The sequence below is a fragment of the Aulonocara sp. 'chitande type north' Nkhata Bay genome, linkage group LG9, assembly GCF_057382095.1.
Source record: "Aulonocara sp. 'chitande type north' Nkhata Bay isolate Kocher_YH1m ecotype deep benthic linkage group LG9, A_spYH_male_GT1.1, whole genome shotgun sequence".
In the NCBI taxonomy this organism is placed as follows: Eukaryota; Metazoa; Chordata; class Actinopteri; order Cichliformes; family Cichlidae; genus Aulonocara; species Aulonocara sp. 'chitande type north' Nkhata Bay.
In genome coordinates, this window is record NC_141352.1 from 8,851,356 (window position 1) to 8,875,840 (window position 24,485).

Consider the following 24,485-nt stretch of genomic DNA (forward strand, 5'->3'; position numbering starts at 1 on the left):
ACAAACTCTGCACTCTAACATTACATCATTTACCATGTGAGGACTGTGTGCCCCTAAAACAGAGACACGTCCACGTACTGAGACTGAACAAACACACACACACACTCAGAGAGCTCATGTTACTGAAGAGATTGTGAAAATGTATTATAAATGATTCCACTGGTGGCAAACGGGCACACACGCACACAACGGTTGGGCGATATGTAAAATTTTCCAACCGACAATCGTAAGTCCAATAAAAATCTGCGCATGCTAACGCTAATGCACAGCTTAGCGTTAGCATGCATGTGCATGCTAATGCTAAGCTAACTAGACAGCATGCTAACGCTAAGCTAGACAGCATGCTGTCTGGCTAGCTTAGCATTAGCATGCTGTCTGGTTAGCTTAGCGTTAGCATGCTGTCTTGTCTTGTGTATCATGGATGCCGTTTTCCACTTTGCCATCTATCTCGTCCTTCTGTTCAGTAAAAATAAAATCAATGTCCACATCCACGCTCTACACTGCGTCACTGTTTTCCTCTGACACGTGAACTGAAATCAGCTGATTGTAGTGCAATCAGCTGAGTGTAAGAAGTGATAAGTGGGTTAATAGGCAGGCAGAGTAATGATTCCAAGGAATTGGACTACTGGGAACTGGTGGTCGATTCCCATCCCTACTCCTGCTGCAGTGGTTTCAGGTTAAAACCTTGAAATGTGTCCTCACAAACTCAGAAACTCTCAGCCGGCCTTTAGTGGTTGTGGGAAAGCCAGGCTTCCATTTTCCTGATGATGATGCTCTCTCCCTGCTTTCCCTCCATCCTAATATGATTAACAGACACACACACACACACACACACACACACACACACACACACACACAAACTCACTCAAGTAGCTTCCTGTTTGTCTTTCAACTTGTATCGACCCACAGCACACACGCGCGCGCACACGCATCTGCAGTAAGTGAAGTGCCTTCAAGTGAGAGTGAGGGAACATATATGAATGAGAGAGGGAGAGCTTGTTTACTTCCTGTGAGATTTCTCAGAAAAATATCAGAATAACAACATATCCTCGCGCTGGAGCGTAGCCCTGCATGCTTTGGTTTCCTCGGCCTCGTGATGATGGCGTGGATGTTTATCCTGCACCGTGATGTTTGCAGGATACCTTTTGTCGCCTCTGTGCCCAAATATCTGTGCCGTTCTCATTCCTGAGGTATCACATGATTTCTTAGGTACGTGCGATGCATTCGTCGCTCCCAGGTTGTTATTTAGGGGCGTGTTTTTACCCATACCACAGATATTCCTGACCGAGTCGTACTCAGTGGCTACAGGCTGAAGCTGCAGCGGATGGACTCAAAGAGCTCTGGTAACCTCACAGGGTCACCAGCCTCCTCGCCTGAGCGAAGCAGTGGAGGCACCACTGCAGAGGAGCTCCACCTGTGAGCTCTCACCTGAGCTGTTGTGGCCTTGTTCAGTTATTTGATCTCTAAGCTGACTTTGTGCGCTCATGTTGCCGTACGCCTGGGTGGGTGAATCACCTCGTGAAGCACCTCTGCTCTCAGCGCCGGTCTGCTAGTAGCTAAATCAGTCGCTGGCTTTGACATAGACAAACCAGAAGTCTTATTTTTGGCTAAAGCCCAAGGATCTGTGTGGCAGTAACTCTGAGTCCCAAACAAAATCCCCCGAGAGACGATAAACTGCATCTCAACCTTGGACAGCTCCTGAGATGGACACATCCTGTGACGTGGAGCACCTGTGAAAAACGATGCAGCAGAAGGATCCAAGGATCCGCCCCTGCAACCAGCAGCACGCAGCATCAGCTTTAACCTGAACTTAAAAACAGTCATTTAGACACGTTGGCATTTAAATCTCCATCATTCCCATCTTGTGCAGCGTTGTTGTCAGGTACAAGTTAGCCGTGTCACATTCACGGGGCCACGCAAACATCAGCGTGTGTCGCGTCAGGTCAAACACGCCAAACAAGCCCAACGCGCTGGGTTTGATTTAATTACATTTCACTGCGATCCAGCTTCACTCAGGTGCGAGCAGGAAGAAAAACACAGGAAACACGAGCTGTCAGCTGTAGCTGCTGCTGGTTTCAGTGCAGTGCCACCTTCACATTAAATATTCATCATTTAGCGCGAGCGAGACACAAAGGCAGCAGTTTTATGTGTACTCTCTCCTGACCACGGCTACGGGAGGTGACAGATGCTGTGTTTAATGGCAGCTCTGTGGCAGAATCTGTGATGGGTTTCTCCACTGTGTGTGTGTGTGTGTGTGTGTGTGTGTGTGTGTGTGTGTGTGTGTGTGTGTGTGTTGCCCACAGCTGCATGTGTTGTTGTTAAATTTTCATTGCTGCCTCCGGACAAAATCTAGTTTGCAGAAAGTCACTTTTTAGCAGTGAAGGAAAGAGTCAGTTTCTTCTCTACGAGCTGGTGTAAATTTAGAAGTGTAATATGAGAGGAGAGGATGGAGCAGCAAAGACTTGTCCCGGTGTCTCCTCTGCAGCACGGCCGTGTTCCCACAGATTTATGTGGCTCAGCAGGCTGGCCCTGGGACAAAACCACCTGCAGGATTCTCTGAAGGTGTTTTCACACCTGCAGCATTAACTCTGGTTCGTTTCCTCCTTGGTGAACACACGAATCCCAAAAAGTTGATTCTGTTCATCTGGACGTCTTCAGTGGGAGAAACGTTTCGTCACGCATCCAAGTGACTTCTTCAGACTCAGCTGACTCAATCTTATAAACAGGACTTTTGCATAATGACTGAAACCAGCCCACTGAAGGAGCAATGGGCTGTGAGGTCACTTCCTTGATCATTAATATGCATATTTTGCCTTTTAGTGTGAGTTTGAGCTAAAAAACGTCCCATATGCTTTGTATCCTCACCGGAGGAAGATACTACAGATGTGCAAACATCTGTACAGGCTAGCAGCTAGCTATGATGTAACCCTAAATTTGCCAAGACGTTACAGCACCGTCTTCCTGTATTTACTTTGTTGCTCCGCCCCCGACACATCTGGCCAATGAGCGGGCTGAACATTATCACCTGGTCTGTAGTGACGTATTTTGGTTTGCTTGGGTTTTTCTCTGTGAAAACGAAAAAGACCACGAGGAATAGTTCAAGTTCACAAACTCATCAACTGATTCAGACCAGAGTAACCGAACTGCAGCTTTGCCTCGTCTTTGCTCACTCTGTGGTCCAGCTGGTCCCAACAGCTCTGCTGGGTCTGACACAGCGCTCCAGCACTGAACCTCCTGGAGGTGATCTGGCTCAGCTGAAAATCAGTGATGGATCCGCTAAACTCAAGCTAGTTGGGATGTTCGGTATCCATGCAGGTGAATTTCCATCACAGCTCTTCCTCCTTCATTTCACCTTCTCCGTTTTATAAAGACTCTGCAACTTCAACCAGAACTCTCACATCTGGACTCATCACATCAGTCCAGGGTTTCTCTGGTCTAACGTCCTCTCCCTGAGTCCCTGCAGTTCTTCTGGTACTTCCTCCCATTAGCTGGTGGGTTTAAGCCATAGGCTGTTGGCTATGATCCCCTCTGTGGAGGAGGCAGCTGCTGGTCTTCATGTTTGAGGGTCAGTTTCATCTCAACACTTTTTAAGACCCTTGACATTCTCTGGAGCGACTGACCTCCATGTGTTAACGTAGCGATCAACTGCTGTTTCACTTACGCCTCCGTCGCATAGGCCGGGGGAGCGGTCGAGACGTTTTAATCTGATAATCCCAAAACTCAAGAAGACAAAAGGGTCCATTATGCACTCGCTCCATTACAGCTACTTTAAGTAGTCTTTCTTTAATGCTGGAGTTTGAACCGGACGGTAATCCAGCGGGAACACCCCTCCGCCTGTCAGACCTGAGCGGAGTTTAACACACGGAGGGCGGCTCGAATCACCGACGCCTGTGACAGAACCTCTCAAAATTTTATTCTCCTGCTAAAGGTCAAGTGGAACACTTAACGAGCAATTAGCGGAGGGGAAATGCCAGCGCGGCCGTCAGCTAAGCAGCCGCCTGAATTATTCAGTACGATAACAGAGAGGAAGTGGAGCCCATACGCTCTGAGCAGCCAATCGCACGCCGCTAATGTCAAGTGGATTTGCGTTATTGAGAGGTGGGAATCATGGGTAAAGACAGTGTCCCCCTGGTATTATGCATTTCCAGTTTGACTGGTGGTGGTTTGTAAAGGTCGACAGCAAGGCTGCGGATCCATTATCTCATTTTCTCATAAACTTTTTACTGTTGAATGTTTAAACAGTTGAAACAGTTTGTAAAATGAATCACATAAATCCATCATTCTCACTTTGAAGCAGCCGGAGCTGCTGTGATCATTTCACAGAGAACTTATCAAAACATGATGAAAATTAGCAACAAAGCAGCGTCTGAATGCACCTTCACAGACGCGCTCGCTTCATTTATTTTCTACAAAGGCTTCTTTGATTTTTTTTTTTAACCAACAAATCAGATATTTTCTAACACAGTTCTTCATCTTCGGTGCCACCGGAGTACTTTGTTGTTCGAATGACTCATGCGAGCCACCGGTTTGGAGATTGATTGGCCTCTGATGGGAGGAATAAGTGTGTTTTGTTTTCTGCCTCACATCTGCTTCCTCGTGATTCATGTTTGCCTCTTTCTGATACACTGATTGATGGATCAAGAAAACCTGCTGTAAGACTCCAGGAGGAGGGGGACGGTGTGTGTGAGTCATGGAAAACACTCATCGTGTCTGCTGGAGCTCCAACAGATGGACAGTAGGCGACACACACACTGTATATATACAGTCTAAAGGCACAGACACACTCAGACCAGTGAAACGGCGCTTGAGCCGTTTGGTCGGTGTTAGCGTGATGCTTGACGAGGAGAGTGCGATGCGGCAGGGTTAAACGGAGTCAGCTGAGTTGTAATCAAATGTTGGTCGTGTGCTTTTTGTTAGTTTTAGTCACCAAAATAAAGTTTCTCAGTTCAAAACCCAAAGAAAGACAGAAGACAGTCAGCTGCTGAGGATCAGACAGATGAGACGACTGAAACTGAAAGCAAAAGTAATCTCGGAGTGTCCTCCCAGACTCGTGAATAATTAACGAGCTCAGTTTGGCTCCTCTCGTATTGAAGCATTGATAAGGTGATCAGACTCCAGTCTGTGTGTGTGTCTATTATTACCTGCTCTGACAGACTCTGCTGCAGTGACAGAGCTGTTAATAATTCACACTCCTCGTCCTCCTCTTCCTCGTCCCTCTGTCTCTGCCTCTCTCTGGAGGTTGAAGTGCAGGATGCCCAGAGGCAAGAGAGAACCAGGAGGAAGCACCCATCCCTCCTTCTGTCCTCCCATCCTTTAATGTCCCTCACAGTGGAAACCACATACTGCAGTTTGTTAGGACTCTGTTACCGCCTGATGTCACGTCCTCCCTGTTTCATGACTTCTTGTGTAAACTCCACAACACTCGTACCACTAAAGACGTGAAATTAAATTAGGGTTAACCCTAACCTGACCCTAACCCATTCATCTTTCAATGTTCTCTGATTAAAGGGCAGAGAACTCCATCAGAAGTCTGATTCAGTTTCATTTAGTCGGGTTAGTAGATGAACATTTTCCTTTTCTTCTACGTTGGCAAATATAGGACATTTTTATATGACAGTGGATCTGCTGAGAAACATTTTGTGTGAATAGAAATGGCTGCAAGGAGCAAGTTTGACAGTTCAGTCTGAAAACCAGAACGATTAGGAACAGCAGAATTTACACAAGATGGTGTGGCCATCCATCATCCACCCATACGTTCATCCATCCATCATCCACCCATCCATCCATCCATCCATCCATCCATCCAACCATATTTTCAACCATCCAACCATCCACCCATACTTTCATCCATCATCCATCCATCCACCCATACGTTCATCCATCCATCATCCACCCATACTTTCATCCATCCATCCATCATCCACCCATACTTTCATCCATCATCCATCCATCATCCACCCATACGTTCATCCATCCATCCATCATCCACCCATACTTTCATCCATCCATCCATCATCCACCCATACTTTCATCCATCATCCATCCAACCATATTTTCATCCATCCATCCATACTTTCATCCATCCATCCATCCAACCATATTTTCAACCATCCAACCATCCACCCATACTTTCATCCATCATCCATCCATCCATCATCGACCCATACTTTCATCCATCCATCATCCACCCATACGTTCATCCATCCATCATCCACCCATACGTTCATCCATCCATCATCCACCCATACTTTCATCCATCATCCATCCAACCATATTTTCAACCATCCAACCATCCATCCATCCATCATCCACCCATACTTTCATCCATCCATCCATCATCCACCCATACATTCATCCATCCATCATCCACCCATACTTTCATCCATCCATCATCCACCCATACTTACATCCATCATCCATCCAACCATATTTTCAACCATCCAAACATCCATCCATACTTTCATCCATCCATCCATCCATCCATCCAACCATATTTTCAACCATCCAACCATCCATCCATACTTTCATCCATCATCCATCCATCCATCATCGACCCATACTTTCATCCATCCATCATCCACCCATACGTTCATCCATCCATCCATCCATCATCCACCCATACTTTCATCCAGCCATCCATCATCCACCCATACTTTCATCCATCATCCATCCAACCATATTTTCATCCATCCATCCATACTTTCATCCATCCATCCAACCATATTTTCAACCATCCAACCATCCACCCATACTTTCATCCATCATCCATCCATCCATCATCGACCCATACTTTCATCCATCCATCATCCACCCATACTTTCATCCATCCATCATCCACCCATACGTTCATCCATCCATCATCCACCCATACTTTCATCCATCCATCATCCACCCATACTTACATCCATCATCCATCCAACCATATTTTCAACCATCCAAACATCCATCCATACTTTCATCCATCCATCATCCACCCATACTTTCTTCCATCCATCCATTATCCACCCATACGTTCATCCATCCATCATCCAACCATATTTTCAACCATCCATCATCCACCCATACTTTCATCCATCCATCATCCACCCATACTTTCATCCATCCATCCATCATCCACCCATACTTTCAACCATCCATCATCCACCCATACTTTCATCCATCAATCATCGACCCATACTTTCATCCATCCATCATCCACCCATACTTTCATCCATCCATCATCCACCCATACTTTCATCCATCCATCCATCATCCACCCATACTTTCATCCATCCATCATCCACCCATACTTTCATCCAGCCATCATCCACCCATACTTTCATCCATCATCCATCCAACCATATTTTCAACCATCCATCCATACTTTCATCCATCCATCCATCCAACCATATTTTCAACCATCCAACCATCCATCCATCCAACCATATTTTCAACCATCCATCCATACTTTCATCCATCCATCCAACCATATTTTCAACCATCCAACCATCCATCCATACTTTCATCCATCCATCATCCACCCATACGTTCATCCATCCATCCATCATCCACCCATACTTTCATCCATCCATCCATCATCCACCCATACTTTCAACCATCCATCATCCACCCATACTTTCATCCATCAATCATCGACCCATACTTTCATCCATCCATCAATCCAACCATATTTTCAACCATCCATCCATCCAACCATATTTTCAACCATCCAACCATCCATCCATACTTTCAACCATCCATCCATACTTTCATCCATCCATCATCCACCCATACTTTCATCCATCCATCCATCCATCCATCCATCCATCCACCCAACCATATTTTCAACCAACCATCCATCCACCCAACCATATTTTCAACCAACCAACCATCCATCCATCCAACCATCCATCCATCATCCACCCATACTTTCATCCATCCATCCATCCAACCATATTTTCAACCATCCATCATCCACCCATGCTTTCATCCATCCATCATCCACCCATACTTTCATCCATCCATCCAACCATATTTTCAACCATCCATCCAACCATCCATCCATCATCCACCCATACTTTCATCCATCCATCCATCATCCACCCATACTTTCATCCATCCATCCATCCATCCAACCATATTTTCAACCATCCATCATCCACCCATGCTTTCAACCATCCATCATCCACCCATGCTTTCATCCATCCATCATCCACCCATACTTTCATCCATCCAACCATCCATCCATCTGTCACCCTATTCATCCATCGATCCATCTATCATTGAGACATTCATCCATCCATCCATCCATTGAGACATCTATCTGTCCACCTATCCATCCATCCATCCATTGAGACATCCATCCATCCATCCTGACATCCATCCATCCATCCATCCATCCACTGAGACATCCTGACATCCATCCAACCATCCATCCACTGAGACATCCATCCATCCTGACATCCACCCATCCATCCATTCATTGAGACATCCATCATCCATCCATTGAGACATCCATCCATCGAGACATCCATCCATCCATCTGTCCACCTATCCATCCTGACATCCATCCACCCATCTGCACATTCATCCATCCATTCAAAAAGTGGATTCTGTTCATCTGGATGTAGCTTTTTCAAAACCACCTCAACTGGTTTCTTTCAACATGAAGGAGCAGAGAGTACTGCAGAGCTTCCTGTTCTCCAACCAGTTTAAAAACCTCCAGTTTCTTGGAGGTAGTTACAAACATTCACAGCTGCAAAATGAGTAAAAACCAAAGGGTGAAGCTCCACGGGTATCATCCAACAATGCTGCCGTTTTCTTCTGCTTATTTAAGGGGTCATGATAGCAGAAGGTATGAGCAGGTATTTACAACCTTCCCCTTTTCTAGTCGTTTCCAGTCAAACTGTTTGTAGCAAATAACTTTGTTTAGTCAAAGGAGCTTGCAAAGAAAAGCATCTGGACTTCTTTAAGTTGCTTGAAGACGTTTCACCTCTCATCTGAGAAGCTTCTTCAGTTCTAAGGTCAAATGGTGGGGAGTCCCACCATCTTATCTTTAAGATGCAGATGGACTGCTGAGTCTTGTCCTGTGGAGGTGGCTCTTCTATGATAAAGGTCACTCTTTCGAGGATGCCAATGTTCACATTTTGGACAGAGAGGACAGATGGTTTGAAAGAGGAGTGAAAGAAGCCATCTATGTCCACTGTGAGCGACCATCTTTGAACAGAGGCGGGGGTTTACGACACCAACTCTCTGCCATCTATAATCCAGTTTTGAGATCCCTTCCCAGACGCCTTAACGCCCACTCACATCCTGGGACATCTGACCTCAGGAATTCGCATGATAAGGTGGGGCCAGGTTTCACAATGAGCTCACCCGAAACTCTGGCTGATTGGGACCCACGGCCAGTTTCACACCTTGGCTCATGTGATTAGAGGATCATCAGGGGGTCCTTTTGTCCCTCTGTGGGGGGTCACTCCCACTAGGTTTATATCTGGGACTCTCCACCATTTGACCTTAGAACTGAAGAAGCTTCTTGGATGAGAGGTGAAACGTCTTCAAGCAACTTAAAGAAGTCCAGACGCTTTTCTTTCCAAGCTCCTTAGACTACGATGACCTGGATGACTGAGAACCTTCACAGACACCTTTGTTTAGTGATATTCAGATCTACACTTCACTTGTTTGTAGCTTACTGGCTGCTAATAACGTCTTAGACCTAGGGTTAACTAGAAACTACTTTCATCTTTCACTCGTAATTTTTCTAGCACAATAATTTTTATAATATCAGATTTTAATATTTAAAATCACGATCCTAAAAAGCCTTTGATCTTTGATTCGAGGCATTACGTGACTGTTGGTGGATCACCGGGCAGGAGGAAACATCTGGATGTGGCACCGTGGCGTCTTTGTTTGATGCAGGTTTTGGTTCAGTTTCTCCTTTAATGTGCTTCATTTCTTGACCGTGTTTGGTGATGACGCTCTCTTACTATCAAGGGAGCAGCGACGGTATTTGGAGATGTGTGCTGGTCGTGTGGAAAGAAATAAATCCAAACAAAATCAAACAAATCCAGCAGGCGGAAATGCAAAACGACTGCCTGCTTCTGAAGCCGGCCTTTGAGTGTGCAGAGTGGAAGCTCAGCTCTGCTTCAGTTGTTTATTTGGCCTTTTTTTCTGAGGAGAAGAGGCACGACGGCCTGGAGAGAGCTGCCTCTGATCTATTAATACATATGCATAAATTAGTCAGAGCCGCTCTGTAGCAGTTAGCCGGCTGTGCAGGAGCTCTGGCTCTAGTCCGGAAAATCCACCAGGATTCTGTCCGCAATCTGGTGCTGACGAAGGGAGGTGGCGGCAACTCGACGCCATGCTCGCACCATCTCTGCCAGTCCTCCAGGACGGAGGTCAGAGGTCACAGTTGGGGTTTGAGGGCAGGCAGTCCTCGTACAGCTGGAAGATGTTTTCTGGCTCACGTCTGTTTTTCCTTTGTTGAACATGAACATTTTTCAGAGCTGGTTTAAAAGCTGAAGTTTATTTTTCAACTGAATCAAGAAACGAACACAGATTCACTCGTGCTCGACTCGGTGTCACTTTACTGATCTGCAGCAACTCTAATCAGGAGCCTCAAATGGACGTTCGAGGAACTGCAATGTTTGGGGCTTCATTAAAGGTTGCTGCTTGGTCAGTACTGCAAATTACTCCTCACTGCTAGTGGTTAAATACCCGAGTCTGTTTGTTAGTAGGATGGATGAAGTCTCCTGGATCATAAACATAAAGAAGTCCTCGTTCTGTCCTCTGGTTTCAGTCAGCTGATCATTGAAGGAAACCACTCAGGCACTAATAAGGAGGACCGTGTTGACAGTGTTTGAAACATCCACCCGGCTCTAATACAGCATGCAGTGATGACAACACAAGATATTTAGTGTCTGTTGGATGTGTATGTGACTGGTTTGGATGGAAAGGCTGGGCTTGGACATGGATCTGGATCCAGGAGTTTGTGGAAAGACTCTTTACTTTCTTTGTCTTATGTTCAAACTGGGAAACGTGGAAACTGGCACGAACCAGCCCATATCCAGACATCCTTCTGGATCCGTGACAAAGGTTGACGGAGGTTTGCAGTCTGCTTTTGTTGAACCACTCCCGATAAAAGTGCTGGTAAATCTGACAGTGTGACCTTTGTTTTACTAATAAATAAGTTTTGGCTGAACTTGTGATAATTCTTGAAGGGGCTTGACTGACTTTGTGCACTCCCCTGTTTGTTGTGTTGACAGCACGCTGATTGTCCTCACGCTGGGCCAAAGGCCATAAACCACGAAGGCTTTTCATTAAATCTGCACATCCGGAGTAATGTCCCTTTAAATATGCAGCTTTGTCTTTTATGACGTCTGAGATGTGAACTACTTGGCAGCTTGACACTGAAGACTGTTGTGAGTATTTTCTGCAGCGCATGCAGATGGCAGCTGAGCCGATTACTATTCATATCAACATTTATTTAGACTTTCTCATAATTATTGTGTCGTTAGCGGCGTTACGTTTCATTCTCGGCGTGTTTGTGTTTACGACGGCGGTTCAAAGCTCCCCTTCCTTCCTGCCCTCCGGTTTTCCTCCCGTCCTCCGTCTGACTGTCCGTCCCAATTAGGAAGGATCTAAATGGTGAGATTAACGAGAGCGGAGAGCCTCCGGTTCACACTCGCACACATCACAGCCACTTAATAGAATACTAATTGATTTCGGCTCTGTGCTGGCCCAGCGGAGGGGATGGACGGGTGGAGGAGGAGAGCGGGATGGGAGGTCTTTGAAGGAAGAATCAGGAGGACGAGCGTTTAATCCACTCGCTCAAACCAGGAAACGACTGAAAGAAAGCAGAGGTGTTCACAGGTGTGATGAAGGCCTGTGAGGGCTGCTCTCAATGAGCGTTTAAAATCCAGGTTTAATTTTGTTTGGCTTAATCAGACAAACGAGGCGAATCCAGAGCAAACAGCAGCCCGACGCTCCCCACACTGTTTCATTAAACTCTGTTCGCTTCTCTCTGGCCTCGCTGCTTCTCCTTCTTTCTCGAAAATCGCAGATTTCTCTTTCAAAGTCTCTGATTTCCTTCAGCTTTGGTTTCAGGTGCTGATCTTCCCCAAACTGTCACAGAAGCCCCGAGAATCAGTATTTATTCGTTATAAATGCCTCATTTCAGCTCCAGACTAATCACCTACATCAGGGGTGTCAAACTCAAATACACAGTGGGCCAAAATTCAAAACTGGAACAAAGTCACGGGCTAACGTTAATATTTATTGAAAAAAAAAATCTTCCTCCAGATATAAGAATGAATCTTTTCTTATGGACTCAAACACGTTTTGCTGAAAAACTGAATATGGAACAAGCAAAGCTTAATACTAAACAATATATATATTAGCTGTATAATACCAGTAGGCCAGCTCTGATAGTAATTTGGTATGGCTTCACGGGCCAAATGTAATTAGGCTGCGGGCCAAATTTGGTTTGACACCTATGACCTACATGTTTACTAGAAACTCTGAAGATACTTGAAAGCCATTTTTAACAGTGAGAGAGCAGAGGGTGTCTTTGCTTTCTTTCAGTAACGTATCACGAGGTCACCTTTAAAAGGAAATAAGGAGTTTATCCCATCATGGTGAATCTGTTAGGTTTAAAGAGCAGGTCGATATTCAGACCTAATTCCTTTCCTCGGTAACAGCCCGTCTCATGTTGTGTAGGGTGGAAATAAAATCACTGACTCGTGTTCAGAGGAACTTTTTAATGGATGATGCTCGTCCAATCAGGCTGAAAATCGCCAAAAACTGCAGTACCCATTATGTCCACCAGAGGTCTGTGCCAAAACTGAGTCAAAAAGTCCAACTTTACAGCAGGAATGAAGGTTATTCCACCTGATCTCCTTCTCCATGGCAACTGGACAGGTGTGAGTTTTATCTGACCTACCTGTTTTCCTCATGATCTGCATCCTGTTTTCTACGTCTGAATGTCATGTACGGCTTAAAATAAAACAGCTGCATGCCAGGAGGCATCGTGGTGGCTGTTTGGCATCTTCTACATGAAGTCACGTCGGCTCTACATCAGAGTCCCCAGGAGGAGGTTGGGGTGGATGGTGGGCATCGAGGTAGCCATCGTAGCCCAAGGGTGGGGAACTCCAGCCCTCGAGGCCTGGAGCTACGACCCTGTCGTAGCCTAACGTAGCGTAGTGCTAAAGTGAATTAGCCACCTGTGTGTAGGTTGTCAGTCGTGCAGCTCTGGAAATGAAGGTAACTGGACTTTTTTGTGATTTATGATTCAACACCTTTTGCCTTCAGTCTACGTAATGTGCTCATAGGTGCAGTGGTGGAACCTTGATGAGCCTAAACCTCTGACACATTTAAACCCCCACCTGAGACTCCATGCCTACGCCCTCAGTTGGTGTCAGACTTGTAGTTGTGCCTGATGTCTGAGGAGGAACCAAACCAGCCTGGTTCAGTCTTTTTGCTCCAGAAGATGTAACTTGTAAAATCGTGACCGTGCTGCTTCATACAGCAGCAGAACCTTCACTGAGCACGTGCAGGAGGTGGTGGGTGTTACGAGGTTCAGATCAGGAAGATCTGAGCAATTCAAACAAGCCGCCCTCGAAGTATGGGGCAGTTCAATACCATCACAGCCACTTTCACTGGTACAGTATTTATGTCCCAAAACAAGATACTCTCTGTTAGATGGCTGAACACACAGGGACCCGAAACAGGAAGTAAACACACTTTGAGCTCTTCTGTTTTTGGTCACCTGACCTCCACCCACCCCGGCCTCCTCCCGCTCTGATTCCTCCACATTGCCTGTGAACATGATCCAGCGGGCGACGATAGCATCAGCGGGAGGAGTTGGTGATGTATGAAGATGACTTCTCAGAGCCGGCGTTGCAAAGGGTGGCACATTAAGCCCCACATTTGAACGCGACAACAAATTAAGTGTCAGCGCGAGAGGTTTTAGCGATCGCTCTCGCAGCGCTCAAGAATCTGTGTAATTAGCAGACGGTCTGAGGCTCGAATATCCATCAGACACAATGATGTTACATAAACGCTGCAGCCGTCTTCCTGCAGGGCATCTGTTCTCAGGTCTGCTTGTATTTACACACATTCACTTTATTTAAAGAAGAGACGAACAAAGTGGGATCTGTTTGAGGAGGGCGGATAAACCTCGGAGGGTTTGTTTCTCTTCACGGTAGAAACAAAAAAGTGTTGAAGATACAAACGCAGATCTGCATCAAACCGAGGGATGAGCAGGATTAAAGAGAGGGGGGAGTGTGGGAGGAAGGGGAGAGCCGTCCCTCCTTTCTCCCTTCTTTCCTTAATTCCTCTCTTCATCACCCCTCCTCCCTCCTTGGAGGTTTTTACAGTGTCAGATCTCCTGGTTTTCCCGTGTCTCTGTGAAGGCAGCACGGTGCTTTCAAGGGCGTTGGCAGCGGCTTCGGTTTCCTCTCATCTCCACCCCCCTCCATCTATTGATCCCTCTCTCTCTGTTTATCTCCATCTCGCTCGCCCTCCCCACTGCTTCCCTTCGTTTTTCTCTCCATCTGAATGAAACCCAGCTCTCCTCTTTCAAGCGTGTCCATCATCATCCACTCTCTCTCTCTGTTTCTCACTCACTTCCGGTGTCTCTCGCCCTCCCCCCAGTGAAACATTACACTCCTCTTTGAAGTTCAGTCCCTCTCCTCCATCTCTCTTTCCCTCCATCCCACCATCTGCTGAAGCCTGACATCAAATCGATCATGTTTTTGTCTTTTTTTTAATGTTTGGGCTGTGACGCCGTCGGCCATGTTTGCTGTCCTCCTCTGACCTCGCCCAGGCTTCCCAGTTTCCTTCTTCTCATTACTGCTGGCATGAATAAACAATTCCAACGCAGGTTCAAGACGGCACACCGATGATGCTTGTTACTGTTGGATTTCATTCTTCGGTGCTCGCACCTCCATTTGTGGAATATAAACGTGTTTTTCTACGAAGCGTCCTCTTTTTAAAGAAAGCTAAAGGTCTCCACTGTCAAATGCTGCAATTCAATGACTTCACTTTTACAGACTTTTGAATGAAATCACTCATTTCTGTTCAAAGAGAAAGTAAACAAGCCTGAGACTACGACCAGATTTCAGGGGTCATTACTGAAAATCTGCTTTATTATCACGTGAACCTGGAAAATAATTAGAAAGTTTGAGGATTTAAAAACATTTAAAGTACAAGTAGAGACTTACAAATCATTTCTTGAATGAAAGTTTCTAACGGGACATGAAGGAAAACCAAAAACCTCCAAGTTTGAAAAATGACTCCTCAAAGCCAGGATAGAAGAAGCTGCAGTTCCTCTAATGTCCACTAGGGGCTCCAGCAGTGAGTCCACAGACTCCCGTGTTAAAACTTTACAGCAGAAATAAACTGTTTACAGCCTGATACAAAAACTGTTTTGGTCTCTGTGGATAATTTCTCCCCATCATAACATTTGTACGGTCGTAAAGTATTTAATATCTCATTAATTTAAAGTTTACTAAGCCTTAAGTTTAGGGGGCGTGGCCACTAACCTGCCCAGGCGACTGTAGCTGCTAGCGTCTGTCTGATTTCCTGCCTCTGGTGTTTTGTTTGTTTCCTGTTTTAATTTGAAAGTCCGTTTTCTTGTCTTCTGTTTTGCTTCCTCCTCTGTGAGCGTTTGCCCCGCCCTGATTTCGCTGAATCAGCGACCTTCACTTTCCTGGCTCTCTGTTCCCACACTCAGTGAGAACATGATCAGTATTTCTCCCTCTGGATCTGAAGCTCCCTTCCTCCTTTTAAGGCCACAGTCCCCTTGATAGAGCTTGTTTTCTGATTGGCTGCCCCTCGTAAATGAAAGGTTTACACAGCAGGTGGGCGGGGCCACTGCGATAGCTTCAGACAGCAGGGATGTCGTCTCTCTGTGAGTAGAGAGAGTGTTTCGAGCAGCGCGCAGAGCTTTTGGCTCAGTGCGATTGCTTTCACATAAACTGACCTCATTATTTGTGTAATGTGTGCATCCAGCATTGCAACTGCATGTGCATGCGACAGGAAATATGGTAGGTCCCCTTTAACGAGCCTGCCTCGCTGTCTCCACTCCTCGTTATCGCTTAGATTTCTCTGACCTTATTTATTTAGAGCGTACTTCTCCAAACACGAGGAGGGTTTAAGTCTGTCGACACAAACCAGAGTCTGTTTGTTTAAAGTTACAGAGGACACGTTAACAAAGAGCGCATCCAGCCGTGTGAGGCGTGTAGTTGCGTAACATGTGTTCGTGAACACGCCTACATGATTAAATCTGACAGTAAGAAAACTCACTAGCATAGAGAGAAGACGAGCGTTTCAAAAGGTAACGTGGTGAAAGCGTGGTGGTGTGAACGAGTGCGTTCATGTGAAAGAAAGGCAAACACAGAGTGGGAGGAGCTTCACCTCCAGCAATTAAAATGCTATGAATAGCTCGATGCTCCAATTAAAACACAACAGATCAGCTCAGATTTTCTTTTTCCATCCTCCACATCACACGTGTGTGTGTGTGTGTGTGTGTGTCTGTAAATGTGACGGAGGAGGACTTCACGCAGGGCGTCCTGTGGGCTCCAGGATAGCTTCTCTTTTTCTTCTCGCTCACACTGATTGGTTCAGCCACAGTCCTGCGAGTCCAACAGGTAACTCTACATCTTCACACCATGTGTATGTTTCGGGGCTGTGATTTTAAAGGCTTGTTTTTAGAGCAGGATTCAGATTTTCACTGGCTGAAGTACTTTGTGGGCAGCTCAGTGTGATTATAATTCATAGCTGTGACTGACAGCTGCTCCCAGTGAAGAGTTTTGGAAGAGTCGCCGTTTGTTCCTTCAAACTGGATCTATAGGTGCTCACAGCAAACGTGACCAAAGTTTAAAATTACGAGGTCAAGTGAACCACATGCAGTCTGGCTGCAGACTGATCTGATAAACACTCTGTTTCATGCAGTTTTCTCCACTCTTGGATCTGTATGATGTCATAGAGAGCAGAGACCTTTAAATGGCAATATCAAATGCAGAAGCCCCACCCACTTGGATTCAAACGTTCAGTTTATGGCAGCCAGTTGGTGTAAAGGGGGTTTAAAAGGAGGATGAGCTAAGTGACTGAACAAAGGCCCGGTGGAAAGTAAAGAAGGATTATTTTGAGCTGTGAGTCATGCAAAGCTACTGTAGTGAGGTCCATGGTGCTGAAAATGATTAGAATGGGTCCAATGACGTCCCCTTGTGTGACTAAATGAACAGAACTCCATCAGCTGCAAAGAGCTGCACGTCAGTGTTTTGCCTCTGAGGTGTTTCCCTGCTCTGTGGCGGGGGTGCTGAGTGGGTCCAGGTGCTGAGTGGGTCCAGGTGCTGAGTGGGTCTAGCGTAGCAGGAGTTCTCGCAGATATCTAAACTCTGCTCTCCACGGAGCTGCTGCTGTCTCTTGCCGTGTCTTCATGTAACATTTGCAGCACATGAAATCCTGACGCTGACACGTTTAGTCCCAAACAGAGTTCATCTTTGTTAAGTTGCATTGCAACTCCCACTGGTGTTTGTTTTAAGGACAGCAGCGCCTGAGCCTCACGAGTCCGTGTGAACCTTCAGCCCTGACTGTAAACCGTCTCTGCAGGACTCACGTTTTCTATATTCTGTCATAAATCTGTGTTTTTGTGTCTGTTTCCACACGTGTGACAGCAAACTACACGCATATCTATCACACTGCTGTGTGTGTGTGTGTGTGTGTGTGTGTGTGTGTGTCCAGGTGTCACTGTATCGATCGCCCTCCCTCTCTCTCCACTCTGTGACTGGATAATGGAGACATCAATTATTCAGCAGCGACACAGTCTATCACATGAAATACCATTCAGTGTGTGTGTGTGTGTGTGTGTGTGTGTGTGTGTGTGTGTGTGTGTGTACACAAATATAATGTGTAATTGTGTCTCTTCTCTCTGACATTTCCTCCAAATGTATCGATGATCAATTATTCACGAGCCGCAGAGCGAGAGCGGGCGAGCGACACAGAGCTTGAATGGAGAGAGAGAGTGTTGGGTTTAGTGATTTAATGTCATGTGACTCACAGCTGTCTGTGGCCTTGTTCACACCTGCCGTGGGTCTCTGGGGTTCACGGTGAATCACAGCGCTGTTTCGCTGCGGATGATAAAATGATGATGTCATAAAGATGACCAACATTTAAATGTAATCAGAGTAGTGGGAGGCGGAGCAGCAGAGGAGGAGGTGATTGTAAAGATGGATGAAGCTGGCATGAGAACACAGCACTGCTGGTTTGTCTTCTGATGTAACTTCCTGTTTCCTGCATGTTTTTCTTCCTGTTTTCTTAACCAATCAAATTCTCCCTACAAACACAGTCAGACTGTTGCTCCTCGGCATCGATTGACATCCAATAAGATCCAACAAGTTTGGACTGCTGGCTTCATGGTGTCGGTTTTACTGTCAGGTCTGAATAAAACATGATGCTCAGTTTTATGGCTTCATTACAGTCAAACAGTAAAACGGGTGATTTGGGGGTGACTAACGAGCCGCCGCCGTCTGCCATGAAGCTCGATTAGAGGCTCCGCACTTTCAGTCGAAGCCTCCATCCTTTGGATACAGTCTGTGTTTAGCCGTGCAGATTAACGGCACAGAAACACCGTCGGTCTGCTCGCTCGTGCACAGATAACTGCAGCACAGTTAATAATAACAGCGATTGCTCAGATTGATCCGTTTGATTGGAGCGACCCGGAAATCCACTGTTAAAGCAGGAAAGTGGGAAAGGTGGGAAAACATCCCAGAAATCCACACAGCTCACAGGAAACATGACGAAAGAGTCGGAAACTCGCTGTCGAGCACGGTGTTGAACATACTCACATACACTCTGTTACCTGAAACCTCACTGTGTGTGTGTGTGTGTGTGTGTGTGTGTGTGTGTGTGTGTGTGTGCCTCTTTCAGGACCGGGAGGCGGAGTCATTGTTACCGCATCATCTACCGCCACATGGAGCGAACTCTGACCCAGCAGGAGGTCCAACGTGTCCACCAGCAAATCGAACAAGCTGCCGAGAGCGAGCTGGGCGTGCAGGGCCGATTCTGACACACACACACACACACACACACACACACACACACACAGACACAGACACACACACACACACACACACACACACACACACACAGACACATAAATGTATTTCTATACCTCAGAGCTGTTAAGCAGCTTCGTCACATCCCCGTAGCTGTGAGATTTCACTGTGAGGGGAAACACGTTGACTTCAATAAAGACGTCACTGTCTTTGATGCTGCGCGCGCACACACACACACACACACACACACACACACACACACACACACACACACGCACACACACACACACACACACACACACACACACACACACACGCACACAGCAGTAGCTTTGCGGCTCCTCTCGAGGCTGAAACATTCACTCGTGTCACTTTTAATTTCCCACACACCTCCTCGGCCGTTTGGACCTCGGCAGCTGCTCGGACTACAGAGCACATCAGAGCGTCTTTATCATCCCTGCCTCGGATAATAAATCCATCAGACTGAACCGAGCGCCGTCTGCACATCCTTCGGATGTTTTCCGGTTTGTTCCGTCGTTATTAACGTCGCGGTGCTCGCCGGGCGGACACAGAAAGACCTCGCCGCGTTGAGACGTGACGGCCTCTGCAGCACATGAGAATGAGTCACTTTCAGTGATTTGTGTTTCCATCATTATTGTGACAATGATATTCTGAGAGGAACCAGCAAATTCAGCTTTTGGCTTCTTATTTTTAAATGTGCAAGAACATGATGTGCAGATACAGAAATAAATCAGCAGCAGACGGATGCAGGGGAAACTCTGCACCTGCAAAAGTTTCAGCAACTTCAGGAAGGCGTCAGCAGCGTGGAGGTGGGCCTGGTCTGGTTTAAGTGAGCTGGACCTCACAGGGCTGGTGTTTGACGTAGACCTCACAGGGGTTCAGGTGTGGGCTGCCGTCTGTGTTTAGATAAAAACATTAAAAGTTTTTGGTCACGTTGTTGTTCGAGTGTGTTTTTATTTCACATCTGCAGAGCAGAGAGATCAGAAATAATAATTATATTTAACATTAAAAATATGTTGATTAAAAACATAAAAACTGTCTGTTAATCAACTTGTTGATTTACTATAAGTAAATCCAAATACAGGAAGTCATGACCACTTAGCCCCTCCCACTTCCTCCCATCCAAACTGAGTATTTCTCTCTTTGGATTCCTGCTCGTGTGTTTTTTGTTTGTTTTTTTTGTTTTTTTTTTACTTTTTATTTTATTTATTTGAAGAACTCACCTGTCCATTACGCATACAGTTTCTTCAGAATAACAGAATACAAAGAGAGTCACAAACTCAAGACAGTGAAATTAGAAAGAAAAAGAAACAAACAAATATATATGTATAAAAATATAGATACATATAGAATAATAATTAGAAAAATAAGATAAAGTAAAACAAAAGAAAAAAAAGGAAACATGCCTGTGGTGTCAAACATTTCCATCGTTCATTTCACTTTTTTTTTCTTCTTGTATGCTCATCTTCATTCAGTTCAGTCTTTTTTTCCCCTTCCGTTGTACGTCAACCATTTTCCCCAGTCCTTCAAAAAGCGTTCTTCCTTTAATTTCAGTTTATATGTAAGGTTCTCCATCTCCATAATGTCCTCCACAATTGCTACCCACTGCTGCTTTCCTGGTGTTTCTGTCTTAAGCCAGTTTTTGGTGATGGCCTTCTTTGCTGCCAAAAGGAGAATCTTAGCCAGGTAACGATCCTTTACATCTACAGTACCTTCCAAGTACCCTAGATACAAAACAAGGCAGGTTCTAGGAATAATATAACCTAATATATCACAGAGAGCTGAGTGAATTTTGACCCAGAAAGTGTGAATTTTTCTGCATTTCCAGAAAATGTGTGTATGGTCTGGTTCATCCCATCCACACAGCCTCCAACATTGTTGTTGTGTATTGGTTTGTTTATTTTTAATCTTAGGTGTAATAAAATAGCGAATTTGATTTTTCCAGATGAATTCTCTCCACCTCAATGAGTGAGTTGTATTCTTATGTTCTTTCCATGTTTCATACCACACCCCCTCAGTGATTTCTTCACTCAGCTCTCTTTCCCATTTTACTTTAACATATACAGCTGAGTCCTGTCTTGATTCCATCAAACATTTGTAGACACTGTTTTTGGAATAACACTTTTATATGCCAGTGTAATTATTTTTATAATAGGATGGATTTTGTCTTCCTCTATTTTTATGTTTTTATTAAAGTAATCTCTCACCTGTAAGTATCTGAAAAAATCCTTGTTTTTTAAGTTGTATTCCCGTTTTAATTCTTCAAAACTTTTAATTTCTCCTTTTTTGATTAATAAACAAATTGCTGTGATTCCCTTTTCATTCCAACTTTTAAAACCAAGATCCAATTTTCCTGGTCTAAATTCTTCATCGAAGGCTATCCATTTTAGCAAACCAAGCTCTTTGCCAATCCTGAACTCCCTTACTGTATCATACCATACATTTAATGTAAAGGATATTATCGGGTTCCTATCTTGGTCTTTAGTTACGTATTCAGGGATCTTTTTCATACCCATGTTTGTTTGGATTGGGACATTGAGTGTGGAGAGCTCCACATCCTTCCAGCGAGCCCCGTCATCATCACTACACCAATATGTTATCTGGCGTATCTGTGCAGCACGAAAATATTCTTTTAAATTAGGAAGCGACATTCCTCCTTTCTCCTTAGTAAGCTGTAAAGTGGTGTATCGTACCCTTGGCCGCTTGCCTTCCCAGACAAATCTAGATATATACTTATCCCATTCTGAGAATTGGGTTTGAGGTATGCTTATCGGAAGAGAGAGGAATAAATATAGCAATCGTGGTAAGATATTCATCTTTATCACATTTATCCTGTCACTAAATCCTGACGGATATGTATTCCATCTTTCCATATCCTGCCTTATCCTGTTATTTATATGTCCATAGTTACTTTGATATAGTTTGTCATAGTTTTTGGTTATATTTATACCTAAATATTTAAGGGTTTTTGCCTCCCACTTTATTTCCCATTCCTTAAGATTTTGAGTTGGTATACAATTAAACATTAGAACTTGAGTTTTAAGTATATTTACTTTGTAGCCAGAAAGCGTACCAAATTTTCCTAACATTTCTGTGAGCTGCATAAAAGAGTTTGTGGGGTTTTTGAGGGCTATCAACACGTCATCAGCAAACAGACTAATTACATGCTCTTGTCTATTGATTTCTATTCCTGTTATTAGGGCGTCTTGTCTAATCATTTGTGCCAATGGCTCAATATACAAGGCGAATAAGGTTGGACTTAAACAGCAACCCTGTCTAGTTCCTCTCTCTACTTGGAACGTCTTTGTCAATGAGCCGTTAACTTTTAGTCTTGCAGTCGGTTTGTCATAGAGAGATTTAATACATTGGATTGATTTCGTAGTGAACCCGAATTTTGCCATGGTTAGGTACAGGAAGTCCCAGCTGACTCGATCGAAGGCTTTTTCTGCGTCTAAACTTATCAACGCAGCCGGTATCTTGTCTTTATGTATTTGGTGTATGATGTGTAGGGTCCTTCTAATATTGTCTTGTGCCTGTCTATTTTTGACAAAACCTGCTTGGTCCTCATCTATCAGGTCTGGTATAAACGACTGACGCCTATTTGATAGGATTGTAGTATAGATTTTATAATCAACATTTAACACTGATATAGGCCTGTAATTTTGGCAGTATTCTCTTTGTTTTTGTGGTTTTGGCAGCACCGTGATAATTGCCTCTGTAAAAGGTGTTTTTGAACCCAAATTTCCTCAGTTTTTCATGTTCTATTTTTGATAAATGAGTTTCTTGTAGGAAAGTTATCTGTGTCTTCTCCTTTTTCAGTTTAGTCATAATCTTGGCTCTTTTAACTGGGTTACAGATTCCATTAACATTTAAGGACATACACTTTATTTCTTCATGTGTAGTGAGCATTATCCTTTTGTGATCTACCGGCTATCTTTTGAGACCCCCACAGGCACTCCATTGAACCCTTGTTTAAACAAAACATTTTCATCAACAAGTTACAACTTAGTTTAACTATGTACAGATAAGAGGACTTCAATAAAGAGGTACCAGCCACCTTCCCCACCTGTTGTTCCTCTCTTTGTTTTTTGGGGGTATGTCTCTCATATTGAAAGGGCCCCCCTCCAGTAATGAGATATGACTCACGAAGGATTGTCACACTCATACTAGTCATTATTGTGTACTGTCCATCCCTAGCCAACTTTGTGTTTCCATATTATCCTACCAGACACACCGTGAATCCATCTTGTTGTTATACGTCTCCTTATACGCCTCTCATGCATGGTTATCGTTATGCTGAAATTCTTGAAGTCTCTCTCGAGCTCGCCTGCGAGCCACCCCAGCAAACGTGGGCCGGACCGGTTTCCATGTCGCTGCCCCGATTGACAGACGTCCCTCGGCGCTCGCTCTCTCCCGGCTGTTTATCCCTTTTTCCACGTTGTATCCTCTCGCTTGCAGGTCGTTAGCAGCCTCCTCCGCGTTGCCATAAGTTTTCACTCCATTTGGCCAGTGGACTTGCATCTTGCTGGGAGGAGTCTGGAAGCGGATGCCTTCTTTCTTTAATATCTTTTTGATATTCACGTACGCTTTACGTTCTTGCACCATTCTCGCCGAGTAGTCGTGGTCAAAATAAACCCTGCTTCCGTCCAGAGTGACTATTTTCTTTTCCCATGCCTTTTTAAGTATCATCTCTTTAGTTGTGAATTGTTGGAAATTTACAACGACTGACCTCGGGGGGGAGACCGGCTGCCGGTTTTGAGGTTAACGCTCGGTGTGCGCGTTGAATCTGGAGGTTGATGTTAATATTAAGCTCCTCCCTGAGCCAGACTTCCAGAAACTGGGTCAGCGATTCTGCCTTAGATTCGGCTCCCTCTTGTATCCCGTAGATCCGCAGATTGTTACGTCTGGATCGCAGTTCCAAGTCATCCAATTTGGTCATCATCGCTTTTTGTTCTCTCATTAGTTCTGTCAGGGTTTGATTGGCCTCGTGGCTCCACGTCTCCATTTCTTCCGTGCGCGTCAGCGCAGCTTCTAATTTCCCTTCTTGTTCTTTAAGTTCTGTAGTCATGCTCTTAAACTTCTGGTCGATATCTTCTTTGAATTTAGACAGTTCGTGTTTCATTTGGCCAGTAATTTCTTCTTTGAACGTCGTGAAGTCTGATTTCAATTCATTTTGGAGTGATTGAATTTGTTTGCTAATACAATCCAGTCCGTTTTGAAGCGCGGCCATATTAGCTTCAGGTGCTAGCTTGTCCTCGTTGTTCGGATGTTTTATGTCTTTACCTTGGGTGTCCGTAGTTTTTTTATTCTTTGCTTTTGTTGTCCCTCCGCTCATCTTCCAAAGTTGTTCTGTCTCACGCTTCAATTCGTGTTTTAGCGGAGTTTATCTACTTGGCTTACGGGAGCTCTGTACTTATGCGACCATAC

The 24,485-nt window shown here is 44.9% G+C and overlaps 1 protein-coding gene across 2 annotated transcripts in view; it reads left to right on the forward strand.

Moving 5' to 3' along the window:
• Nucleotides 1-22,949, forward strand: part of fars2 (phenylalanyl-tRNA synthetase 2, mitochondrial) — a 141,665-nt gene extending 118,716 nt beyond the window's left edge. For both annotated transcript variants that reach the window (XM_086305603.1, XM_086305604.1), the window contains one exon: nt 18,910-22,949. In XM_086305603.1, the coding sequence (XP_086161729.1) occupies nt 18,910-19,048 (139 nt within the window). In that variant the 3' untranslated portion in view covers nt 19,049-22,949. The remainder of the gene's footprint in view (nt 1-18,909) is intronic.
• The last annotated feature ends 1,536 nt before the right edge of the window (nt 22,950-24,485 follow it).